The sequence below is a fragment of the Gorilla gorilla genome, chromosome 19, assembly GCF_029281585.2.
Source record: "Gorilla gorilla gorilla isolate KB3781 chromosome 19, NHGRI_mGorGor1-v2.1_pri, whole genome shotgun sequence".
Classification (NCBI taxonomy): Eukaryota; Metazoa; Chordata; class Mammalia; order Primates; family Hominidae; genus Gorilla; species Gorilla gorilla.
Window position 1 is genome coordinate 53,677,817 of NC_073243.2, and position 21,453 is coordinate 53,699,269.

The 21,453-nt window shown below is 43.7% G+C and overlaps 1 protein-coding gene across 1 annotated transcript in view; it reads left to right on the plus strand.

Annotated features, from left to right (window-relative positions):
- The window catches only part of LOC109023845 (uncharacterized protein C5orf67), a 96,283-nt gene that overhangs the window by 64,399 nt on the left and 10,431 nt on the right, over positions 1-21,453 (plus strand). The window contains exons 3-4 of the mRNA XM_063700445.1: positions 6,403-6,501; positions 8,463-8,536. Of these exons, the coding sequence (XP_063556515.1) occupies positions 6,403-6,501; positions 8,463-8,536 (173 nt within the window). The remainder of the gene's footprint in view (positions 1-6,402; positions 6,502-8,462; positions 8,537-21,453) is intronic.

A 21,453-nucleotide genomic window follows, 5' to 3' on the forward strand; every position in this document is an offset into this window, starting at 1 on the left:
GGAGAACAGTGGCTTGATCACAGTTCACTGCAGCCTTGACCTCCTGGGCTCAGGCAATTCTCCCATCTCAGCCTCCCCAGAGGCAGGGACTACAGGCACATGCCACCACACCTGGCTAATATTTTGTAGAGATAGGGTCTCATTTTGTTGCCCAGGCTGATCTCAATCTCTGGGCTTCAAGTGATCCTCCGGCCTTGACCTTCCAAAGTGCTGGGATTGCAGGCGTGATTCACTGCATCTGGCCTAAGAATGCATATTAAACACTGAATCCTGTGGTTATTCTTCAGCTACTCATAGTAATAATAATAATTATGATGATGATAAATGATACCAAAGATTGTTGCAGCAATTTGTGGTTGATTGATACTTTAACTTATTCCATTTTGCTTATATAATCTGCATATCTTTTTAATATAAAAATATGAGCTCCTAGAGAGCTCATTTATAATGATAAATTTTCTATTTATAGGTCATTTATAATATTTTGATTACCAGGAGAGCCCTGGCTATCTCAGTAGGAACTCCATAAATTCTTCAGGAATGAAGACCAGGTCAGAGGCAGAATGATAAAGTTCCCCTAGAATGGAAGAACTGTTTCCAATACGGAAACTGTTAAAGGACAAATATGATAAAAATATAACTTCTACTACTATGATTGACATTTATTGAATTCTGTATGAGATCTTTTATGCATGTGATCTTAGGCAATTTTCACTAGATCTCTATGAAGTGAGCACTATTATTCCTATTTAGGGAGGCATTCTTAGTCATCCCTGTGGATGAGGAAACTGAGGCTCAAAGAATTCGTGCAACTTACCTAACGCATACAGCTAGTGAGTGGCAGGGATAAGAATCAGATCCAAGTTTCTGACTATTATGCTCTCTTTCCCTACTGTGAAGTAGTTCCACCAAGAGAGTGTTGGGACCCGCCTGGGATAATTAGGGTCTTGGAGGTCGTAACGATTTTTCTGAGTCAGGAAGTGTTTCCATAGGCAATATTCCTGTTTTCATTGAAACACTGGTGACATTTAAAGTCACCATGAATTTCCTCCTTTGCATCAGAGGACACTCAAAGAGAACAACACAATGGATAAAGATGGACTCCACCAGCTTCCTTGGCCAAATTCTTCTCATTCTTGCCTTGGTGTAAGTGGCCTAGGTGGGCTGACTATTCTCTGAACATAATGCTTGGCTGTAATTTCATCTTGGGGTGGCCAGAACAAAGGAGACTCTGACATTCTGAGATTAGAGCTTTAGTTAGGTGGTAAACTGCCTCATCCAGTCAGCTGCCTACCCAAGGGTGACATGTAACTTGGTTCTACTGACTACCAATACATTTTCCATATTCTCGGATCAACCAAACCCTGAAAAATGTTTACTACCCTGTTCCATGTTATACAATTATTACTTAGCAATTCACACTTCTTTCTAACGGCCCACAAGTCACTAGACAAAAAAAAAAAACAAACAAAAAGTGGAGACTTTCTACAGCTCACAGCTTCAAATATGATTTCCATCAAGCTATTCTCAGAACGACATGAAATGTTGGGGGGAATGTAGAAACTTGCAGCCATGAAAGATGGCAGAGACAATCCAATTCAGGCGTCTTTATGGGGATCCTCAGAGGTTGGCATTTTGTGGAGGTCCTTGCCAGCCACCATGCGATGTGGGGAGTGTATTGATATTCTGTTGCTGTGAAACATATTATCATAAATTTAGCAGCTTAAAACTGCCTCCATTTAGTATCTCACAGTCCTGTAGGTCAGAAGTCTAGCACAGCATGGCTGAATTCTCTGCTCAGGGTCTCACAAGGCTCAGTTCTTGCCTAGAGGCTCTGGGGAAAAGCTGACTTCTAAGTTTCTTCTTGTTACATCCATAGGACTGAAGTCCTTGTTCTGGCTGGCTGCCGTGGAGAGGAGGCTGCTCTCAGCTACTCGAAACTGCCACATTCCTTGCCACTTGGGCCCCTAGATCTTCAAGCCATCAGTGATGTGTCAAATCATTCTTGTGCTTCCAATCTCTGGCTTTCTGTTTGGTCATCAGCCAGAGTAAACTCTCTACTGTAAAACGATTCGTATAATCAGGTCAGACCCACCTGGAAAATATCCCCATCTTAAGCCCAATGGATTTGGACTTTTAAATACACCTCCAAAATTCCCCCATAGCAGTACTTAGATTAGTGTTTGAATAAGTGAGAGGAAGGAGGTACACAGTGGGGCTGGGGTTCTTAGGGGCCACCTGAGGATTCTACCTGTCATGGGAGAAATCAAAGTGGGGCCCCAGACTTTGGGGCCCCATTTTGCCTCAGAGTTGCCTCATTTTGATGGGTTTTTGTATCTTCTGGTCAATTTTTCAATGAACAGTTATTTGGCTTAAATAATTATCTGGCCACACCCTCTTCCTTCTCCACCCCATGACCTATACTGACTCCTTCATTTCACAGATGAGGACACTGAAGCTTAGATAGGCTATGGTGTGTCCAGGAGATCAGTTGGTTAGTGGTAGACTTGCTCCTGCACACCAGGCCTTCTGGCTCCCAGTCCATTGCTCTTTCCACAACGTCTCGCCAGGAAGGCTGCCTTCATCCTTTCTCATCATCAAATGGCTCTGAATTTCACATTAATTACTCCTTTTTATGGTCCCTGAAAGATGAGCATTATTTATTATTCCTGTATTTTCTGTCTAATTCAAACCAGTATGAATACTAATCTCTGAGTGGAGGTGCTGTGAGGAATCACCACTGGCGTCATTGGGAGAGTCCATTGTTTTTCTGCCAGGAGGGGTAGTCACAGGATGCTGCACGCTCCTGTGCTCCTCCACAGGGTTCTTTTCCTACCTTGAAGTCTTTCCTCCTATAGAGGAAGGGCTCAACACACAGCTCAGAAATGACAGAGGCCGAGCTGGAGATGTGGTTCGCAGGGCAAGGAATGTAAGCGGTCATTGTGTTCCGTGATATTTCTCTGAAGTCCAGCCTGCACCATACATATGGGCAGCGGAAGCACCCACAAGCAGTCACTGACATACCCCCACCAATGTAAACTCCCAAGCGTCACTCACTCAATGGCTCCATTGCTTAAAATGCACCATTAACTCTGCTCCCTGAAGAAACAGGGGGTGACCTAGGCAGGCAGCTTGAGAACATGAGTCTTCCCCAAACTTTAGATTCTCATATTCACTCTCGGTGTTGCTCTGTTAAAACACACAGTCCAAAAATAGTCACAAGGTGGACAATCAACAGTAATTATTGTTCTATGAAAATTGGGCAAAGGCAATGTCTATACCAAGAACAGCATCTTTGAAAGTTTTTGGATTATAACCCAAAGTAGGAACTGTATAGTACATTAAATTCAGTATGCTATACGCATGTATACATATAAATACACAAACATAAATACAAATAAGTATAAATAAAATAATACATATAAGTATTTATGTTTGCATATTTATATGTATACATGAGTACAGCATACTGAATTTAATTTACTATAAATTAATTCATAGAAATTTATAGTAAAACTGTATTTTAATTTCATGTAAAAAAAACAAAAGCTAAAAAAATACCCTTACTATTGGTATTTTCCATTCCAGCCTATTTCTTTTAATGCTGTTTGAGACCTGTTAATGGTTGTAGCCTGGTCAGAAAAAGGACTCCTGGATCCTCCTGGAAGCTTCGTGATTTGTTACTGCTAATTCACGTTTACCCACAATGAGCATCCATACATGGGTTCTGAAGATTAAAGTCATCCTTGAGAAGGGAGAGTGGAATGCCAAAACTTTTCTTGGATTCCAGAGCTCTGGTTCATGTCTGCAACATGGATGCAATGATATATCCTTATTTTATGTATCATCCATTCACCTGTTGATCAAAGACTGTATTCAAGATGGCAGGCACAGTGAAGTCAATGATAACTCTAGTTTATTGAGAAACTACTCGGAATCATACATTATCTTAATTAATCCTCTTTACAATCCCAGAAAGGTGGGTATTCTTATTACTTCAGTTGTACAAATGAGAATATTAAGGCTCAAAAAGTTTGTGACCTGGCCAAGATAGTATAGGGGTTAGAGCCTATTGGTCAGAGAGCAGAGCCCATGTTCTCCTCTAAGATCTGGTCATTAGAAATAAGCAAACAAGCAATAAAACATGCATACATAACACTTTACTACTGGCCTGAGCCTAAAACTTTATATTCTGGTGCCCCTGCAGATGTTTTAGGAAGACCCGTCCATTGAAAACTCTGGAAGAAATGCCTCTTTTCCTGCCCTCCAACTTCTGGCATTCCAAGAACGACCTGGGCAAAGTTAATCAACTACATATAGAAGGGCCATGAGGGTGGGTGGGGCACAGCGAGGAGATGGTTTCTGGCCCCCTCCTCCCCTTCTCATCTCCCACTGGCCTCAGCTGCTGTCTCCTGACGTCTGAGTCAGAGTGGAGTTGGAGGGAGAAACAGAAAAATTGCAGGAAAAGGGATGAAGTGTGCAGGGCACATACGGGCTGAAAGCAGCCAAGTAGGCTAGGGTTCCCCAGAAGTAGCTCTCACCCTCTGGTCCCGCCAAGCTGAACTCTATAGTGGTATATCACATATCATATATCATATATATATAGATTGTGTCCAGTTTTTTATCAGCATCCAATTTGTGTTGCTTATCATTTTGCAGACCTCGCTGTTGCTTTGTCTTTTCACAGTGTTCCTTATCCTTTATCTTCAAGTACCCTAAGGTGCAAAGCACAGAAGGAGGGGTGGTTTAGAAAGACTGGGCTCGGCCGGGCGCAGTGGCTCACGCCTGTAATCCCAGCACTTTGGGAGGCCGAGGTAGGCGAATCACCTGAGGTCCGGAGTTCAAGACCAGCCTAGCCAACATGGAGAAACCCCGTCTCTACTAAAAATACAAAATTAGCCGGGTGTGGTGGCGCATGCCTGTAATCCCATCTATTCTGGAGGCTGAGGCAGGAGAATGGCTTGAACCTGGGAGGCGGAGGTTGCTGTGAGCCGAGATCACGCCATCGCACTCCAGCCTAGGCAACAAGAGCGAAACTCCATCTCAAAAAAAAAAAAAAAAGAAAGAAAGAAAGACTGGGCTCTAGTCTTGGGACTATTATTTAAAAGTTGTTTGTCTTCCTTTTTCTGAGACTGTCTCGCCATCTCTAAAGTAAGGATAATATTAACCATCCTGCTTGCCACACAAGGAGTAATTTTGCAAAATATATTAGGCTTTGAAGGAAGAAGTCGTTCTAATAGTCCCTAGCTAGAACTTGAGTAACTTAAAGGTATTGGTTTAGTTACTTTAATGCTTTTTTGTTGTGGGCTTTTAAAAAAATCCATAAGGGGGTTAGGTTGCTTAGATAACATTTCTGTTTTCAAAGACAGTCTAAGCATTGTGGAAAGCAAGACTCTGACATATGTGGACACATTAAGCCACTGCACACGTGTCTTATCAGCAAGCAGTACCAGAAAAAAACAATGGCTGGTTCTGCTGAAATTGTGAGCATTCTCTCGTGTCAGCCATGCTTGTGTGGCTAGAACATAGGGAGGAAGAAGGCAATGGCATGGGTCGAGATGGGAAACATGGCCAGGAGGCTCATCTTGCAGGGCCTTGTGAAGACCATGGGAGGAAACTGGACATGTTTCAAATGCAATGGGACACAAAATACATACTTAAAGCAAATAGGTGCTCTTTTTTCTGGCCATCGTAGTGAAGCAGTTTAGAGGAAATGGGGGCTTCCTTCATACGAGAAAGGAGGTTGAGAAAGCTAATGTATCAGCCCCTAGGCCGCTGACCTCTCACTCTCCTGCCTCCACCCCCACAGAAAAGAGTGCACAGGAGCAAGGAGTGGCCTGGGTACATGTGCCCAGCGCCTCTGTGTGGGGTCTTTTCCTTCTACCATCTCAGGACCCCTGCGTCTCTGCAGACCTGCTTTCCACCCAAGGGGAAGAGAAAGGGACTGAGCAGAGGTGAAGGAGGTAACTGAAATGCATTTTCAACAACTATTTATGTTTCTCAAGGTGAATGAGAAATCCCCTGTGGGAGGCTGAAAAAATGCCTTCCAAAGGTATCCATTCTCTAATCCCCAGAACCTGTAACTATGTTACCTTATATGGCAAAAGGGCCTTTGGATACATGACTAAGGAATGCAGACAGCCTGTAGAAGATAGAAAGGGAAGAAAATGGATTCTCCTCTAGAACCTCCAGAAGGAATGAACCCTGCTGGCACCTTGACTTTAGCCCACTGAAATTTATTTCAAACTTCCAGACTCCAAAATTCTAAAAGAATAAATCTGTGTTTTTTAAAGCCACTAAATTTGTGGCAATTTCTTACAGCAGCAATAGGAAAGAAATACATTTCCCTTCCTAGACTTTTCTTCAAACTTAATAGCTGAACCTTAAACTCATTTATTCTAGGAGGGTTCCAGTCTTCAGAGAACCAGAGCATGAGTACCAAAGCCTCCCAGAGCTAGTTCTGGTCCCAGCTCAGCCACTTGTCTGTTTGGGTGACTATAGGTAAGTCATGCTCCCCATTCTTCTCATCGGTAAAGTAGGAAAGATAATAATACCTACCTTGCAGGGTGACCATGAGGCTCAGAGACAATGCGGTGAGGCATGAAATGGCCCCTGACACATAACTAGCCCTCATGCATGGTATTGGAAAACTCCAGGTTCAGGCAGGCAGGGTGAACAGTTTCTATTGCCAGGGGCTGGGGCATCTCGGTCTTGACTTAAGAGAGGCCAGCATCCTCCAGAGATGGAGGGTGGGGGCGCAGGCAGCAGGTCCTGTGTTCAGTCTGTGAGCAGAGTGAGCTACCCTCACTGTACAGGGTCATGCTGACCCAATCTCCCCTCTGGGAATATGGCTGTACCCTCATTGTCCTTGTCCAGCCAGCATGGACACACCAAGCCTTTCTGCATTGCAGCAGCCCATGTGCCATAAGAAGAGAGAGAAGGAAGGGAAGACCACGTGCAGGACTCTGCATCTCCACACCACCCTGGCAGAGACACTGGCTACAGCAGGGCTCCAGTTGTCTGGGCCTCTGCCTTCGTGGTGCCCTCTTTTCAGAGAACATGGGATTATTTGTGGGAGAGAGCAGGGCACACTATGCCCCTTGCTTTGGGCCCTGAATCTGAACTGTTTCTGTGGCAGCTGAACATGTCCAGGAGGAAACTTCCTGTTAGCCTTGAGACAACATTTTGTGAAACAAAACAAAGCAAATGTTCTCTGAATGTCACCTGAAGACCTGACTTAAGCTTCATTTCCAAGAACATATTGCCTGTCAGAAAAACAAGTGCCATATAAGGAATTCCATTAATGAGCCGAGGCAGGCAGGCGCCTGGACACACCTTTTCTGCTGAGTGACTCATCTGCAGGAGGGAGCTTGATTAGAAACAAGGGCAGCTTGCACTGTACTACCTAGCCTAGGGCTTTGGGAAGGGGAATACGCCTGTTCTATGAGACCTTCCTCATCACTCTAGAGACAATCTTGCTAATCCCTTCATGGCCAATGCAAACTGGCCAGTGCAATGGAAAACCCTAATGCTACAATCTAGAATCTTGGATTTGGGGATGACCTTGAAGTCCTTAGACTTATATATAATGTTACATATGAAGAAATTGTGCCCCAGCAGGTGACTTATCCAAAGTTACCAGCTGCATGGTGACAGGTCAAGGTCTAGCTCTGAGCTCTGCTAAATCCTGGCTTGTGCTCTTGCCCTGCAGCATGCTAAGCTATCATTTGAACCCTTTGGGCATCAACACTAAAATGTAGTGGTACTTAGTTGATCAGTTTAGCCAACTAGCAGAGAGTAGGCTCAAAGAGTTGAATATATTTTTTGAGGCTGGGGAAGGGCTTGGGAGTGGGGCTATAAGTGCAGGGGGTGAAAGACAAGGTGTGACTTTAGCATAGTGAGAGTCTGCAAAGTACCAGGTCAAAGCAAATTTCTCCCCTTTCTCCAACTGTTGCACCAAGCTTGTAGCTAAACTTCTGTTGTCATTATTCTCTGGCTATTTTATATTCTAATTATTCGTCAACCAGTCATATTCTAGCACTTCGAAGGGAATAGGTGTGGATTCCAGACTTTCCAAAATTTTCAGAGAAAAGAACCTTGGGTACCATCTAATCCAACTGACAAATGAGTAAACTGAGACTTCAAAGATGCTAAGTGATTTGTCTATGGCAGTGCTTGCCCAGTAGAGCTTTCAGCAATGTTGGAAATGTTCTATGTCTGTGCTGTCCAGTGTGGAAGCCAGTAGCCTTATGTGGCCATTGAGCACTGAAAATGTGGCTAATCCTACTAAGGAACTGGTTTCTAATTGTATCTAATTTTATTTGATTTCGATTTAAATAGCCACATGTGGCTAGTGGCTACCATATTGGATGGCATAGGTCTAAGGTCACAGAACTGAGATGCAACACAAGGCCTTCTCTGATTTTAAAGCATTTTTTCTTTCCCCACCACCCCCCATGCAGAACTCCAGATCCAGGTGGGCTCTTTCCATGGAGCCTGAGACTTATGATGCCAGGTGCCTGGACAAAGCTTCCAGGTAAGCAATAGTGGTTGCCGGTGTCCTGTGAGCTGTCCCAGAAGGCCAGGTAAGGAGGCACTTCATCCTAATATTTGGAAGTATGAGCTTCCCCATGGTGAGAGGGGAATAGAGAAGCCCATGCATTTATTCTTTCTTTAATGAAACATTGAGTGTCTACTATGGGTCGGGTGTGTTCTAGCCACTGGGCACTACAATGGTTACTTGATATGTTTACTGCTTTGGTTCCCTAAAGATGAATGGTAAAAAGTGCCACATGAGCTCAGAGATGAGAGAGCCATTTGTCACTGGTTAAGAAGTCCCCAACTTCCTTTGGCAAATACTCTATGTTGTGCCGCAGAAACAGATGCCTGTGACAAGCTCACTGGGATCAGTACTGACAGAGCCTGTGCTCATTCAGCCCCTGCATCCAGCCTTTCAGACAACAGCTTGATTTCCTCTAGGTCCAGACTGGTTTCTTTCCATGAGGGAGTGCAGTTAAATCACGGCTGGGAGGATGATCACAAGGGTTGTTTTAGTTTAATTTAGAGGTCCAAGCTCCATAGAGAGTAAGCCACAACATTATTCTGACATCTGTGTAACATAAACTTGCTCCATCCTTTCATGGGTGTCAGTGAGTTCTCCGTAGAGTGCCTTGAGGACAATTATTTACAGCCCTTGTTAAAGACTTTCAACTACCTCTGTGTGTGTGCGTGTGTATGTGTCTGCACACACGCACACACATGTGGGCATGGGGGTATTCATGCAATGAAGAAGTAACAATTGTTATGACATAGTTTTTTTTAAAAAATCCTCATAGAACTTGAATATGGTCTAAAAAAGACAGGTATAGATATAACTGAAATTCAAAGAAAAGTGACATAAAAGATAGGCATGGCATTCAGTCATTCTTGTTGGACAGAATCAAAGGAAAATGTATAAAAAAGGGAGCCTTGGGAGTGATTCTTGATATACTGTCAGACAAAGATGGAGGAGGGCATTGCAGATGAAGAAAATGGCAGAAGCAAAGAATCAGAGGTAGGAAGGCTCAGAGGGGAATGACAAATATTGGATTAGAACATGGAGACTACAGATGGGGCAATAATAGAAGGCCAACCAGAAAGGTAACTTGGGGCCTGATTATCAGGCTAAGGAATTTGGACTTTACTTTGTTGCCAGTAGGGAGCCACTAAAGGTGTTTGAGCACTGGAAGAATACAATGTCAACTAATATAGTGACAGAAGGATGGAGCATGGTGGGGAGAAGCTGAGGTCAGGAAATCAGTTAAGCGGCTATTTGCATAATCCAGGAAAGAGGGGCTATGCTTCTGAAGAAGACCCATGGCAGAGATAATGTGTAGCTACTATCTAGCTTTTTACCTGATTGAATGAAGGAAGAGGATTGGAGTAAAAAATGGTGCCGAGATGTCAAGCCTAAATGACTAAAGAAAGATACCATCAAGAGAAATATGGAAATCAGGAGGAAAAGCTGGCTTAGGGGAAAATGACCTTCCTGATGGAAATGTCCAGCAAGCACAATAAAATAGAAGATGGGCATTGAAGGCTGGATATTGGGCCCTAGGGAGTAGGTGGGTAGAGACGTAGCTCTCAGCCTTCAAGAGGAGGCTGCTGAGTTCACAGGAGTTCATGAACAAACCAAACAAGAAGAGGTGGGGTCAAGGTAAACCTTAAGAAATGGTGGAGGAGGCCAGTGAAGGAAAGAAGAAGCGGGAGAAGAGCAGAAGAGCAAAACAGCGCAGAGCCAAGGGAGAACTTATACAGGGGGGCCAGTCAATTCAGTCTATGTATTCAGCTCCTGTCGCTGGAGATTCATTGATGAACAAGACAAATCTGGTCCTTCTCTTTGAGAAGCTTGCTGTCCAGTGGAAAAAAACAGATGAGCCAAGTAAGAAACTAACAAATAATTACAAATGACAATAATGGTTATGAAGGAAGTAAGCTGGCTGCTGTGATAGAGGGTATTAAGAATGGGTGACATGTCCTTTTAGAGAGGCGGCCAGGGAAGACCTCTTTCAGCAGGTGCTATTCCAGCTCAGATGTGCAGGTGAAAAAGCACCTAGCCAAGGAAGAAGAGTGGATGGGCTTTCCAGCAGAGGGAAAAGCAGGGCAAAGCTGCTGAGACAGGAAAGAGCTTGGCACATTGGAGGGCAGCAGATGGCCAGGGTGACAGGTGCACAGAGACCAGAGAGGAAGGGGACATGTGATAGAACTGGAAGGGTAGGATGGGGCCAGATGACATAGCCCATAGTAATAAAATTTGGACTTTATACTAAGAGTGAATTTCAACAGCATGAAACTGAAAACAGAGATTAAGGAGAGTGAGGACTGGGAGAATGCCATTGGATTCAGCCTTGAGGTGATCTTCAAGATAGCACAGGAGAGAGATGGTGGCTGAAGTTAGTCTGCAGTGTTGAGAGACTTAAAGCATCTGTACAGCCCTTCCTGGAGAAGTTTGGCAGTCAGAGAGGGCAGGGAGATAGATATTCTTGGGGATCCCACCAAAAATCATACTCATCTGGGACACCTAGGTGGCCATGCCGATAGGCACATGCCAGGGCTTGTTTGTATTGCTGTAGCTGAAGTCGTAAAGGAAAATGGAACACCCAGACCCTGCTGAAAGCCATGCCTTAAGTCCCCGGAAAGGCCTAGTAGAAAACCAGCATGCTGCATCATACAAAGATAAGGCCAGAAGCCACCAGTGCGGTTGGCCCCTGTCTGGCTGAGTGGCTGGCTTTCACCCCTCAGAGCTGATGGCAAGGACCAGGCAATGGAGACGGATTAGGAAAGCCCCAGGCCTGGGCAGCCAGCAAGGGAAGAAACTATGCCATCCCGACTGTCACTTCACACAGTATGCTTGACTCATGGGTGTCGACAATTGCACTGTAATTGTAATTATACTAGGCAATGTTTCATAATACCTTCTGTCAACTGATATTTCGTAAAAGGCCATGAAGTTTTAATAGTTGGCTGCTTCAAGAGATCGCTTAGCTTTTAAACCCGAGCTGAAGGAGGCTGAGTGGGATCCGGGTTATAATTATAAGGGTTGAGAAGTGGCTGGGAATACTAATAAATGCCAAATAAAAAGGAAACGCACTAATATCCAGGGCCTGCTTGTGGAGAAGGGCTGATTCAACCCTCTGCCTGCTGCCCTAGCTCTGTGAATGCCCAGGACAAAAAGCAGGAACCAGGTCCCTAATTACAATGGCCTCCCAAGCAGGGGGAAAGACCAACATTTGCCTCCTTGACTCTCTTGTGAGGCCTCAGTTTGTGTGCTGGGGTTTTTGAGTGGAAGTCCAGGGAGGAATCAGTGGAAGGGGTGGAGGGAAGCCCTGCGCGAGTGTGCCCTGGCCTAGGGGGAGCGGCATTTCGCAAGCCCCCTATGCATAGTGCTGTCCTCAGCCCAGAGCCTCTGACAATACCTGGGCCTGGCCTTGCCCTAGACCAAACACAACAGGGTCTTTACCAAGGGACCTCAGTTTCAGAATTAAAAAAAAAAAAAAAACTCTGTGGTAGGCTGAAGAATGCATGCACCCCCAACAAAAATGTTCTAATTCCTGGAGCCTGTGATTTTGTTTTCTAATTTCCATAGGTTTGGGGGGAACAGGTGGTGTTTTGCTGCATGAGTAAGCTCTTTAGTGGTGATGTGTGAGATTTTGGTGCACCCACCACTCAAGCAGTATACACTGCACCCAATTTGTAGCCTTTTATCCCTCGCCCCCTTCCCAACCTTTCCTCCCAAGTCACTAAAGTCCATTGTGTCATTCTTATGCCTTTGCATCCTCATAGCTTAGCTCCCACTTATGAGTGAGAACATACAATGTTTGGTTTTCCATTCCTGAGTTACTTCACTTAGAATAATAGTCTCCAGTTCCATCCAGGTTGCTGCAAATGTCATTAATTTGTTTCTTTTTATGGCTGAGTAGTATTCCATCATATATATGTATATATATATGAATTATGATGTATTCCATCATATATCTATATGAATATATGATGAAGAAATTGTGGTATATGTATATACACAATATATATACAAAAATACAAAAACATATATATGTATATGTGTGTGCATATATATATGTGTGTGTGTGTGTGTGTGTATATATATATATATATATATATATATATATATATATATATATACACACCACAATTTCTTCATCCACTCATTGATTGATAGAGATTTGGGCTGCTTCCATATTTTCTCAATAGCAAATTGTACTGCTATAAACATGCTGTTATATGGTGAAAGGGACTTTGCAGGTGTGATTAAGTTAAGGGTGTTGAGATGAGGGGATCACCCTGGATTATCTAGGTGAGCCTGATGTAACCACAAGGTTCCTTACTGGGGAGGAGTCAGAGGCCAGGGGACAAGGGAAGCAGAGATAGGAGTGATGATGCCCTTTGCAAATGGAGGAAGGGTCCATGAGCAGCCAAGGACCGTAAGTGCCCGCCAGAAACTAGAAAGGTCAAGGAAATGGATTTCTCCTACAGCCTTTAGAAGGAAAGCAGCCTTGCTGACACCTTGACTTTGGCCCAGTGGAACTGGTTTTGGACTTCTGATTTCCAAAACTGTAAGAGAATAAATGTGTGCTATTTGAAGCCAGAAGTTTCTGGTATTTGTTTCAGCAGCCCTAAGAAACAAATGCAATTGGCACGGGCGATCACTTGGTGATCAGCCAAGGTTAAGGATCTACAATGGAGAATCTTGCCACTCAAAGTAGTACCAGCAGCATCTGCTGCACCACAGAGATTATTAGAAATGCAGAGTCGCAGGACCTGCCCCAGACGTACGGGATCAATATCTGCATTTAACAAGATTCCCAGATGATTTGAATGCACGCTTGTTTGAGAAGCACTGAATTCTAGAAAAATGGTTTTCCACACTAGCTTTACTTTAGAATCTCCCTGGAACGGGTGGGACAGAGAACTTAAAAAGTACAGATTTCCGGGCCAGGACATGCTGCTTTTGGAAGTTTCTCAGGGACAGGGTGGGGGGCGGTATGGTGGCTCACTCCTGTAATCCTAGCATTTTAGGAGGCTGAGGCAGGCAGATTGCCTGAGCCCAGGAGTTCGAGACCAGCCAGGGCAACATGGCAAAACCCCACCTCTACAAAAAAATACAAAAATTAGCCAGGAGTGGTGGCGTGTGCCTGTAGTCTCAGCTACTTGAGAGGCTGATGTGGGAGGATTGTTGAGCCCGGGAAGTCGAGGCTGCAGTGAGCCAAGTTTGTGTCACTGCATGCCAGCCTGGGTGACAGAGTGAAACCCTGTCTCAAAAAAAAGAAGTTTCTCAGGTGGTTTTAATTTTTAATGTGAAATCAGGGGTAAGAACTAGTGATCTGGGACAAAAGGTTTTCAGATTGAATCACCAAGACAGGCTGTTAAAAATTAAGGATTTCTGAGCTTTATCCCTGAGTTTCTCATTCAGTAAGTCTGGGTTGGGGTCTGGGAGGACACATTTTTTAACAAATATCCAAGGGAACTCTAACATCAGAAATGACCTCTGGGATAGGTGCTGTGGCTCCCTGCCTGCCTGTAGCCCTGTTCTGCTCTGAGAGAGGCTGCCTTCCTGCTCTGCAATCTGCCCCACCCCAGCTAATGGCTCATCTCTTAGGACTTCCCTTTACCTACCCTAAGCAGAAAAGTTCTATGACAGGCCCTCAGGAGGACGTAGTCCTGAGGAGGTGACTGGGGAGCGGCCAGGAAGTGCTTCTTGGGAAGGTGGCATCATTCTTGATTAGATTATTCATCCCAGGTCCTGAGAAATAGCTTTCGTGGTAGCAGAGGAAGTGAACCAGCCATGCAGCCAGGTGCCAAGGAGCAGCCGGAGGTGGGGAGTGTGAGCCGACCCTGCCTTGCCCAGCCCTGCCCAGCCCTGCCCTTACTGCGCTCCTGTGGTTCCAGGCCCTAAAACTGCAGCCTGGAATGCCACAGTGTCTGTCCCATGGCAAACTGCTCTCTCCTGGCCTCCCCACTCTTTTTCAATCAAATATTATTCTATTTTTAACATAGGTTCTGAAAATAATGCCCTCATCCAAAGGACCTGCAAATGTTAAGCACTGTGAAAAAAAATTGTACAAATCACATTGATCCCAAACCCAACCTATTCTTGTCTAACATTAAGGCCTCACATTCATTTGCTAATTACTTATTGTATTCATAATAATATTACTGTGTTGAATCCTGGCTGTGCCAGTAGTTGCATGGTTTTGGGCAACTCATCTAACCTCCCTGAGATTATTTCATCAACTGTCAGGGAGGGATAGTTGTACTTACTTCAAGGGCTGATGTGAAGACTGAGAGAGATAATGTACCTAAAACACATAATCTAGTACCTCAATCAATGACAGATGCTATTACTAACAATCATTTCATCTGGGAATGAGATCCAATCAGGTAAATTAGGAAGGTTCCGTTTCTAAAGTACCTTTAGAGCTAGTTGAAGTAAAGGGGGATCTTCTCCCATCTTGCAATAATTTTCTGGAGGCTGGGTGTGAAATCAGAAAATTTATCTGAAACTTGAAAATAAGCGAAAGAGGTTACCAGGGGCTTAGTGCTAGGTTGACTTTCTATTGTTTGAGCTACCTTACAGCTCTAGAGATCCAGTTCTTAACATGCAGATTTTATCTGCTGGAGATGCAAATAATTTCTGTCCCTTAGAAAAGATAACCCAAAAGTTATCTTACAGTTTATGGCTCTGTTGGATATTGACCAGTTTTGTGTTTGACCTGGCAATCTTATCCTAACGTTGCCTCTAAATACGTAGCTTCTCAAATGCTCTTCGATCAGTGTTAATTGGATAAAGTATTTGACACACATTCGTTTTATATGTATATGAGAATCATGATTTCACCTTTTTGAAAGCATCTGCTTATATGCAGTTTGTCCAGAGCTTGACTTCTTGGAAATATCAGTTTTAAGGGAGGTCTGATCTGGGTTCCACGTTACAAGTGTTTTTCATGTTGGAACATGCACAGGATAAAAAAAGGGCAGAGGTAGGTAGAGATAGGAGTATTTGTACATTGATTGTAAGTTATAATTTTATCTCTCACTTCTTTCTTTGGTGCCAAAGGACTGCATTCATATTGTAATGATAGCAATTATCATGTACACCATAGTTAGTTATTTACGTGTCTACCTCTTCATTAAATAGTGAGCTCTCCGAGGAAAGCAATTGTCTCATGCATCTTTGTATTCCCAGCACCTAGCACAGAAGTCAGCACTTGGAAGCAAATAAACACCTAATTGAAATGGACAAAGCTGTCTAGGTCCTTGCTACTCCAAATGCAATTGTGGACCATAAGCACCCACATCAGCTGGGAGCAGTCAGAAGGCAGAATCATAGGCCTACTCCCGGCTCACTGAGTCGGGATTATCATTTCAGCAAGATCCTCAGGTGATTCTGCACACTGTTCTAGCCGATTGTCAGTTTGGGGGCAGTGGCTCTGCTATTAGGGAGAAATAAGATTTGAGTAAAGAAAGTTGTAAAGTGATTGTCCCCAGTTTTACATCAATTCAGCTATGATTGCAAAATTGAAATCATTGCCTCAAGCATATTGTTGCTGAGATCAAAGTGGGATAGATTGTGCATCTCACAGTAGAATACCAGTTGGTTGATAAAAGCTGTGACTTTTGGAGGGCAGAGCCATTGAGTTTGGTTTGGCAGGAGGAGTGTTATGTTCTTTGAGTACAGCTCTACAACCAAAGGTCCCTCTGCCCTGCTTGATTCTAAGTTGAGCCCGCAAGCCTTTACTCACTAGGAGTGTCTGACTCAACTTCTGTTGGCTCCAAGCCCAAACCAAATGAAGGCTCAGGTTGTCCCTTTGTGGAATCATGATGGTTTAATCATAAATGTGAAATCTCTATTTGTCACATCAAGGTTTAAGTTGTCAGGGATATTTGCCCAATATCCCTAAGGAAAGCCAAAGACAAAGGAAGAAAAACCAGCAGAAACTTTTGGGAGTGTCTCAGATATAACATCTTGACAAGGAGAGGTGGTTATTAACTGGCTGAAATAAGTGATACCTTGCAGATAAGAATGTAGAGTTACAGAACAGGGATCTTCCAAAATATCTGCAAAGAAATTAAAAAATTGAAGAATAATAAGAAATTGACTTTTTTTTCTTTTTGTCTGAGCATGCTTCATTTCTTCCTAATAAATCCGCAAGCCTATCTGTAAAAGAATGAGAGTTTTACTTACTCTCCCAACAAAGAGATTTGACAACTCAGCAACTCAGTAAGAATCAGGATAGCAGAGTCTGGAAGTTAGAGGAAGCCTAAATCATCTCATGCAGGGTCTGCAAGCCCAAATGCTTCCAGGGACCAAGAAGAGAAGCAAATGTGAGAAGCAGGCAGCTGGGTGATATTAGGGAACTAGGAAGTGAGTGCTTAGAAAAGTCATTCACATTCACATTTTTAAAACACCACTAGATGAATGAAACAATCTGTAAGCATAATTAGGTGCATTTATTTATATTTCAAAAACCCAAGACCCAGGGAAGGAAAATTTTCTGCCTATGTTCATACAATTCTAACTTACCCATAGTAATGAATATTCCAACTGTTTCAACTCCCGTTTACCCATTGAGGGGACATTTAGATTGTATTTATATACACAACTCTGTGTGTGTGTCCGTGTGTGATAAACCAAACAGGTTCGATTCTTATAACCGGTTGGAAATTATCCAGTTGCTAACAACAAAATGCAGTAACTCTAAACCACACAGTGGTGCAGTGAGAGAGTAAAAACAAATGAACAAAACCAGCCGTCTTTTCTATTCATCTGGCCCATATTTTTACAAGGCTATAAATAATTGCATTTAGGCTATAAATAATTGTCTTGGATGTTTTTGAAATTGTAATAAAAATCTGTATGTTTTAAGAGAAAGATTCCTGAGTTTAAAATTTTAATTGGTTGATTACTTAGAAAAGGGTGTGCGTTCCTCAGAGGAGGTGATAATTGGTGGCTCGACCATGATCTTGGCCAGTTGCTTTTCCCTAGTCCAAGCCAGGATGCACCACCAGACTTCCCTCAAACTTGAGTTTAGCAGAATGTGCAGGGATTGCTGTTTCTAGCTTCCTGCTCAGTTATATCTGGAGGCTGTCCCCTGTCAGCTTTTTTCAAGCCATGTCAGGCATTAGGAATTGCTCTTCTGTAAGAAGGTGGAGAAAGAGGCAAGCAAGCCAGCCACTTGAGAGGCCATTTGAGTCTGCCTCATACAGTAGCACCTGCATTCAGTGAACACAAGAATCCTCTATTTAGCATGGTTCTGTCTATACAATATGACTTTATTATTTCCCCTATGTCAGGTATTTTGTGTGAATTTTTAAAAATGTAATCCTCATAACAAATATATGTTAGTACAATCAACATCTTCATTTTACAGATGGGAAACTAAGGTTTATAGAGTTTAAATAACTTGCCTATGTGGTTGAGATTGGAACCCAGACCTGTCTCTCTTCACAGTCCAAGTTTTTAGGCACTAAGCTATACTCCCTATTCTAGGCCAAACATCTAAAGGCAAGCTTGATTTACATGGTCTTTGTTTGTTTGTTTGTTTGTTTCTATATCTTCTATCAAATTGGCCATTATCCATGGGTGAATCAAAACAGCATCTTTGACCAGGACTTTGACCTTCAAATGTGGAGGATGCTGACCTTTTTTTCTAGTTACTGGGGAGAGGCTGGGTGTGTTGTTCACCCAAGAACTGAGTGTTTTTAAAAAGTTTTAAGAGCTCCACTGGTGAGCCAGTAGAAGTAGGTGTTTTGCAGTACTGGTGTCTGAAAAGCAATTTTTCAAAAGTCAAATCCCATTGTTCTGTGGACTTCAGTTATAAAATCACAGCCACATTCCCACAGGCTAGAATGGAAAAGTCCAGTTCCTGAGTCACTGGGTTGAAAAGTTTTGGCAAGAATTGGCCAAGTGACCTGGCCTGGCCCAGGGAGGGCAGAACTCAGAAAGTTACACAATTGTCTCCTGACCCTGGAATCTCCTTTCCAGGGCAAACCCCATTCTTTTTCTTCCCCTTTCCCCTGCGTTTTATTAAACTTGCAAAGGCCTCCAACTACACTTGGAGCTGTAACTGTCAGCACTGCTTCCTATGATTCCATCTACCCTATTTACAAAGTTGAATAATGGAGCAAGGGCTGCAATAGCACAGTTTCATGTAGGAATAATCATCGAATGCAGGTTTATTCTAAAGGGAAAATTCCAGATTCCAGACTTAATGCCTTGTTTTATGACTCCTAGTAATTTCAAATACCTATATATCAAATCTGCCTGAAATATGTGTTTGAAGTAATGGAGAATTTAGAATGATGAATTAAAATTTGCCATTTTATTAATTGCATTCTGAGGCCATTTTCCTAAATGCAAGATTTGGGGAATTAATTCTAAGCATGATTTGGAGTTCCAGCCAATTCAAGAATAATCCAAGCAAAATGAAATAATGAAAACCCAAAGACTTTGATTATCTTTAAATTGGCCTATCATATCCTTATAATTTAATTTGAATGCTTTCACTCTCTTCCCCATCCCTTATCCCAGAACAAGCAAATATACTTCTTTTTTAAAAAGGTAGGCAGTATACATTTTGTCCTTGTCTATTCTACCCGAGATGACAGTCATTATAATAAAGAGATCACACACAGAACTGAATCTCTCCGTTGTGGCTAAGGCCTGCAGCATAAAATTGAGAGGACTATTGTGCAATGTATAAGGCACAGATTTCAAAGCCAAGAGACCTGGCTCTGAGCTACCTCTTACTAGCGTGTGCTCTTGGGGAACTGTTTTAAGGTCTGTGGGCCATTGTGTCCGCATCCGTAAAGTGAGGACCACAGTGCCTGCTCACATGGTGATTATGTGGGTTAGGAACTGCTGGTACAAAGCAATTGCTCAATAATTACTAGTTTTAGGAGGATTTAAACAAATATAATGGTAATTCTCAAAGTTGAGGTGGGGGCACAATACAGGGAGACTCTTTTTTTTTTTTTTTTTTTTTGAGATGGAGTTTCGCTCTTTCACCCAGGCTGGAGTGCAGTGGTGCGCTCTTGGTTCACTGCAATCTCTGCCTTCTGGTTTCAAGTGATCCTCCTGCCTCAGCCTCCCGAGTAGCTGGGATTACAGGCACCTGCCACCACGCCCGGCTAATTTTTGTATTTTTAGTACAGATGGGGTTTCACCATGTTGCCCAGGCTGGTCTTGAACTCCTGACCTCGTGATCTGCCTGCCTCGGCCTCCCAAAGTGCTGGGATTACAGGCGTGAGCTGCCACGCCCTGCCCTGCAGGGAGACTTTAAAGAGTATTATTTGAGCCCCTCAGTGGGCACTTTTGTACCCCCTCCTCCATTATCTCTGTCATGTATACAGGGTAACTTGGTCCTGGTTCCTTTCTCCCTTTCACCCTACTCCTAGGAGGTTCATATGGTGGGCTAGCTCAAGGCCATACATGATGGTGAAATAAAAGAGCTGAAGGGAATTTCCTTTAAATGGCAATATATTATCAAACGCCAGAATAAATGTGTTCACACTCTCTAAGGCACACACCCACAGATTCTCTCATAATGATGCAAATGACTAAAAATCATGTTAACTCAATATGCTTTCTGAAAGCAGAAAGAAGTTTTTATTTCCATTGCCAGTCTATGGGAAGTCAGCATTCTGTCACTTGAACCCCCTCATAAGGGCTTGATTCTGAGGGGTACAGAAAGTTGTGAGTCTGACCAGAGGCAAGACAAAGCTCTTTAGGTGTCAGAGTGGGAGCCAGCCAGGGCTGCTGAGCCTGCCTTGCCTCATCTCAGAATTGGCATGACTTCTTGTAGGGAGGGCAAATGGTAGTTACCGAGACAGGGTGGGTGGGGTGTTATAAACCAATGCCAAGAGTTTCTAAAACCCCAAACAGTTGTCAAATAAGAATGACGAGCACCGCAAAATGCCGCCACCTTTCCCACCCACACGGAGCACGGCTGCCATATCCCTGCAGAGCTCCTGGCAGAGCAGCCAACAGCCGCTGTGCACCTCAGGCATGGCAGGCAGTGAGGCGCTGTTCTCCCTTCTCTTTCTTAGTGGCTGGATGCTTCCCTAGGTGAACCATAACAACAGAGCGGGCTGATGAGAACAAACTAAAATTACAAGTGACGTCTCTACAGCTGAAGGCAACATAGCCACAGCATAGAGGAGATAGATGAAGACAAAAATTTCTTTCTTGGGCTCACTGTTGCATCTCCCCAGTGACCAGTGCTATCTGGGTTATGGGTTGAATGACCACACATTTAGTTAACTCTGATTGTGCCCTTTCAGTCTCAAAAAGTAATGGTTTAGATAATAAATTACATAATCACCTTAGTTATGGTCATAAGCCATGGGACTTATTGTACAGTGTATAAGGCACAGATTTCAAAGCCATCCTTTGCTAGCTGATGGGAAGATGCGAATAAGGTGGAAAAAGGCAGAACTTGGTCTTAGGAGCTAGGCCACTTTGTAGGTGAATAGCAATGAAATCAAAATTACATCCAAACAATGCAATGAGCTCGGATCCATGGGTGTCAGCATCCATCTCCGGCAGGGGCTGACATGGTGGTGGAGAGGGGCTGGAGTGCGGGCAAATGGCAGCATCGTGGCCTCCAGGGATCCCCTGGGTTTGCAGCAGGACACCAGGCAATGGCTGGGGCTTGGGGAGCAGGGCCTCCCTTGGTGTGAAGAATGTGGCAGGAACCAGGCTGGCTTAGAGCAAGGAACTAAGACAGATTCCAGATATACATACTGGGAAGCGCAGCAGGGTCAGCTGTGGGGAAAGCTGAAGTCCAGCAGGCTTGTGGGTCCAGCAGGCTCACTCCAGGTGCAGTCGGCTGTGCTAACACCACACACTTACCTCTGTTATTGCATTTAATCCTCACAGTAGCCTCGAAAAGTGGGTGT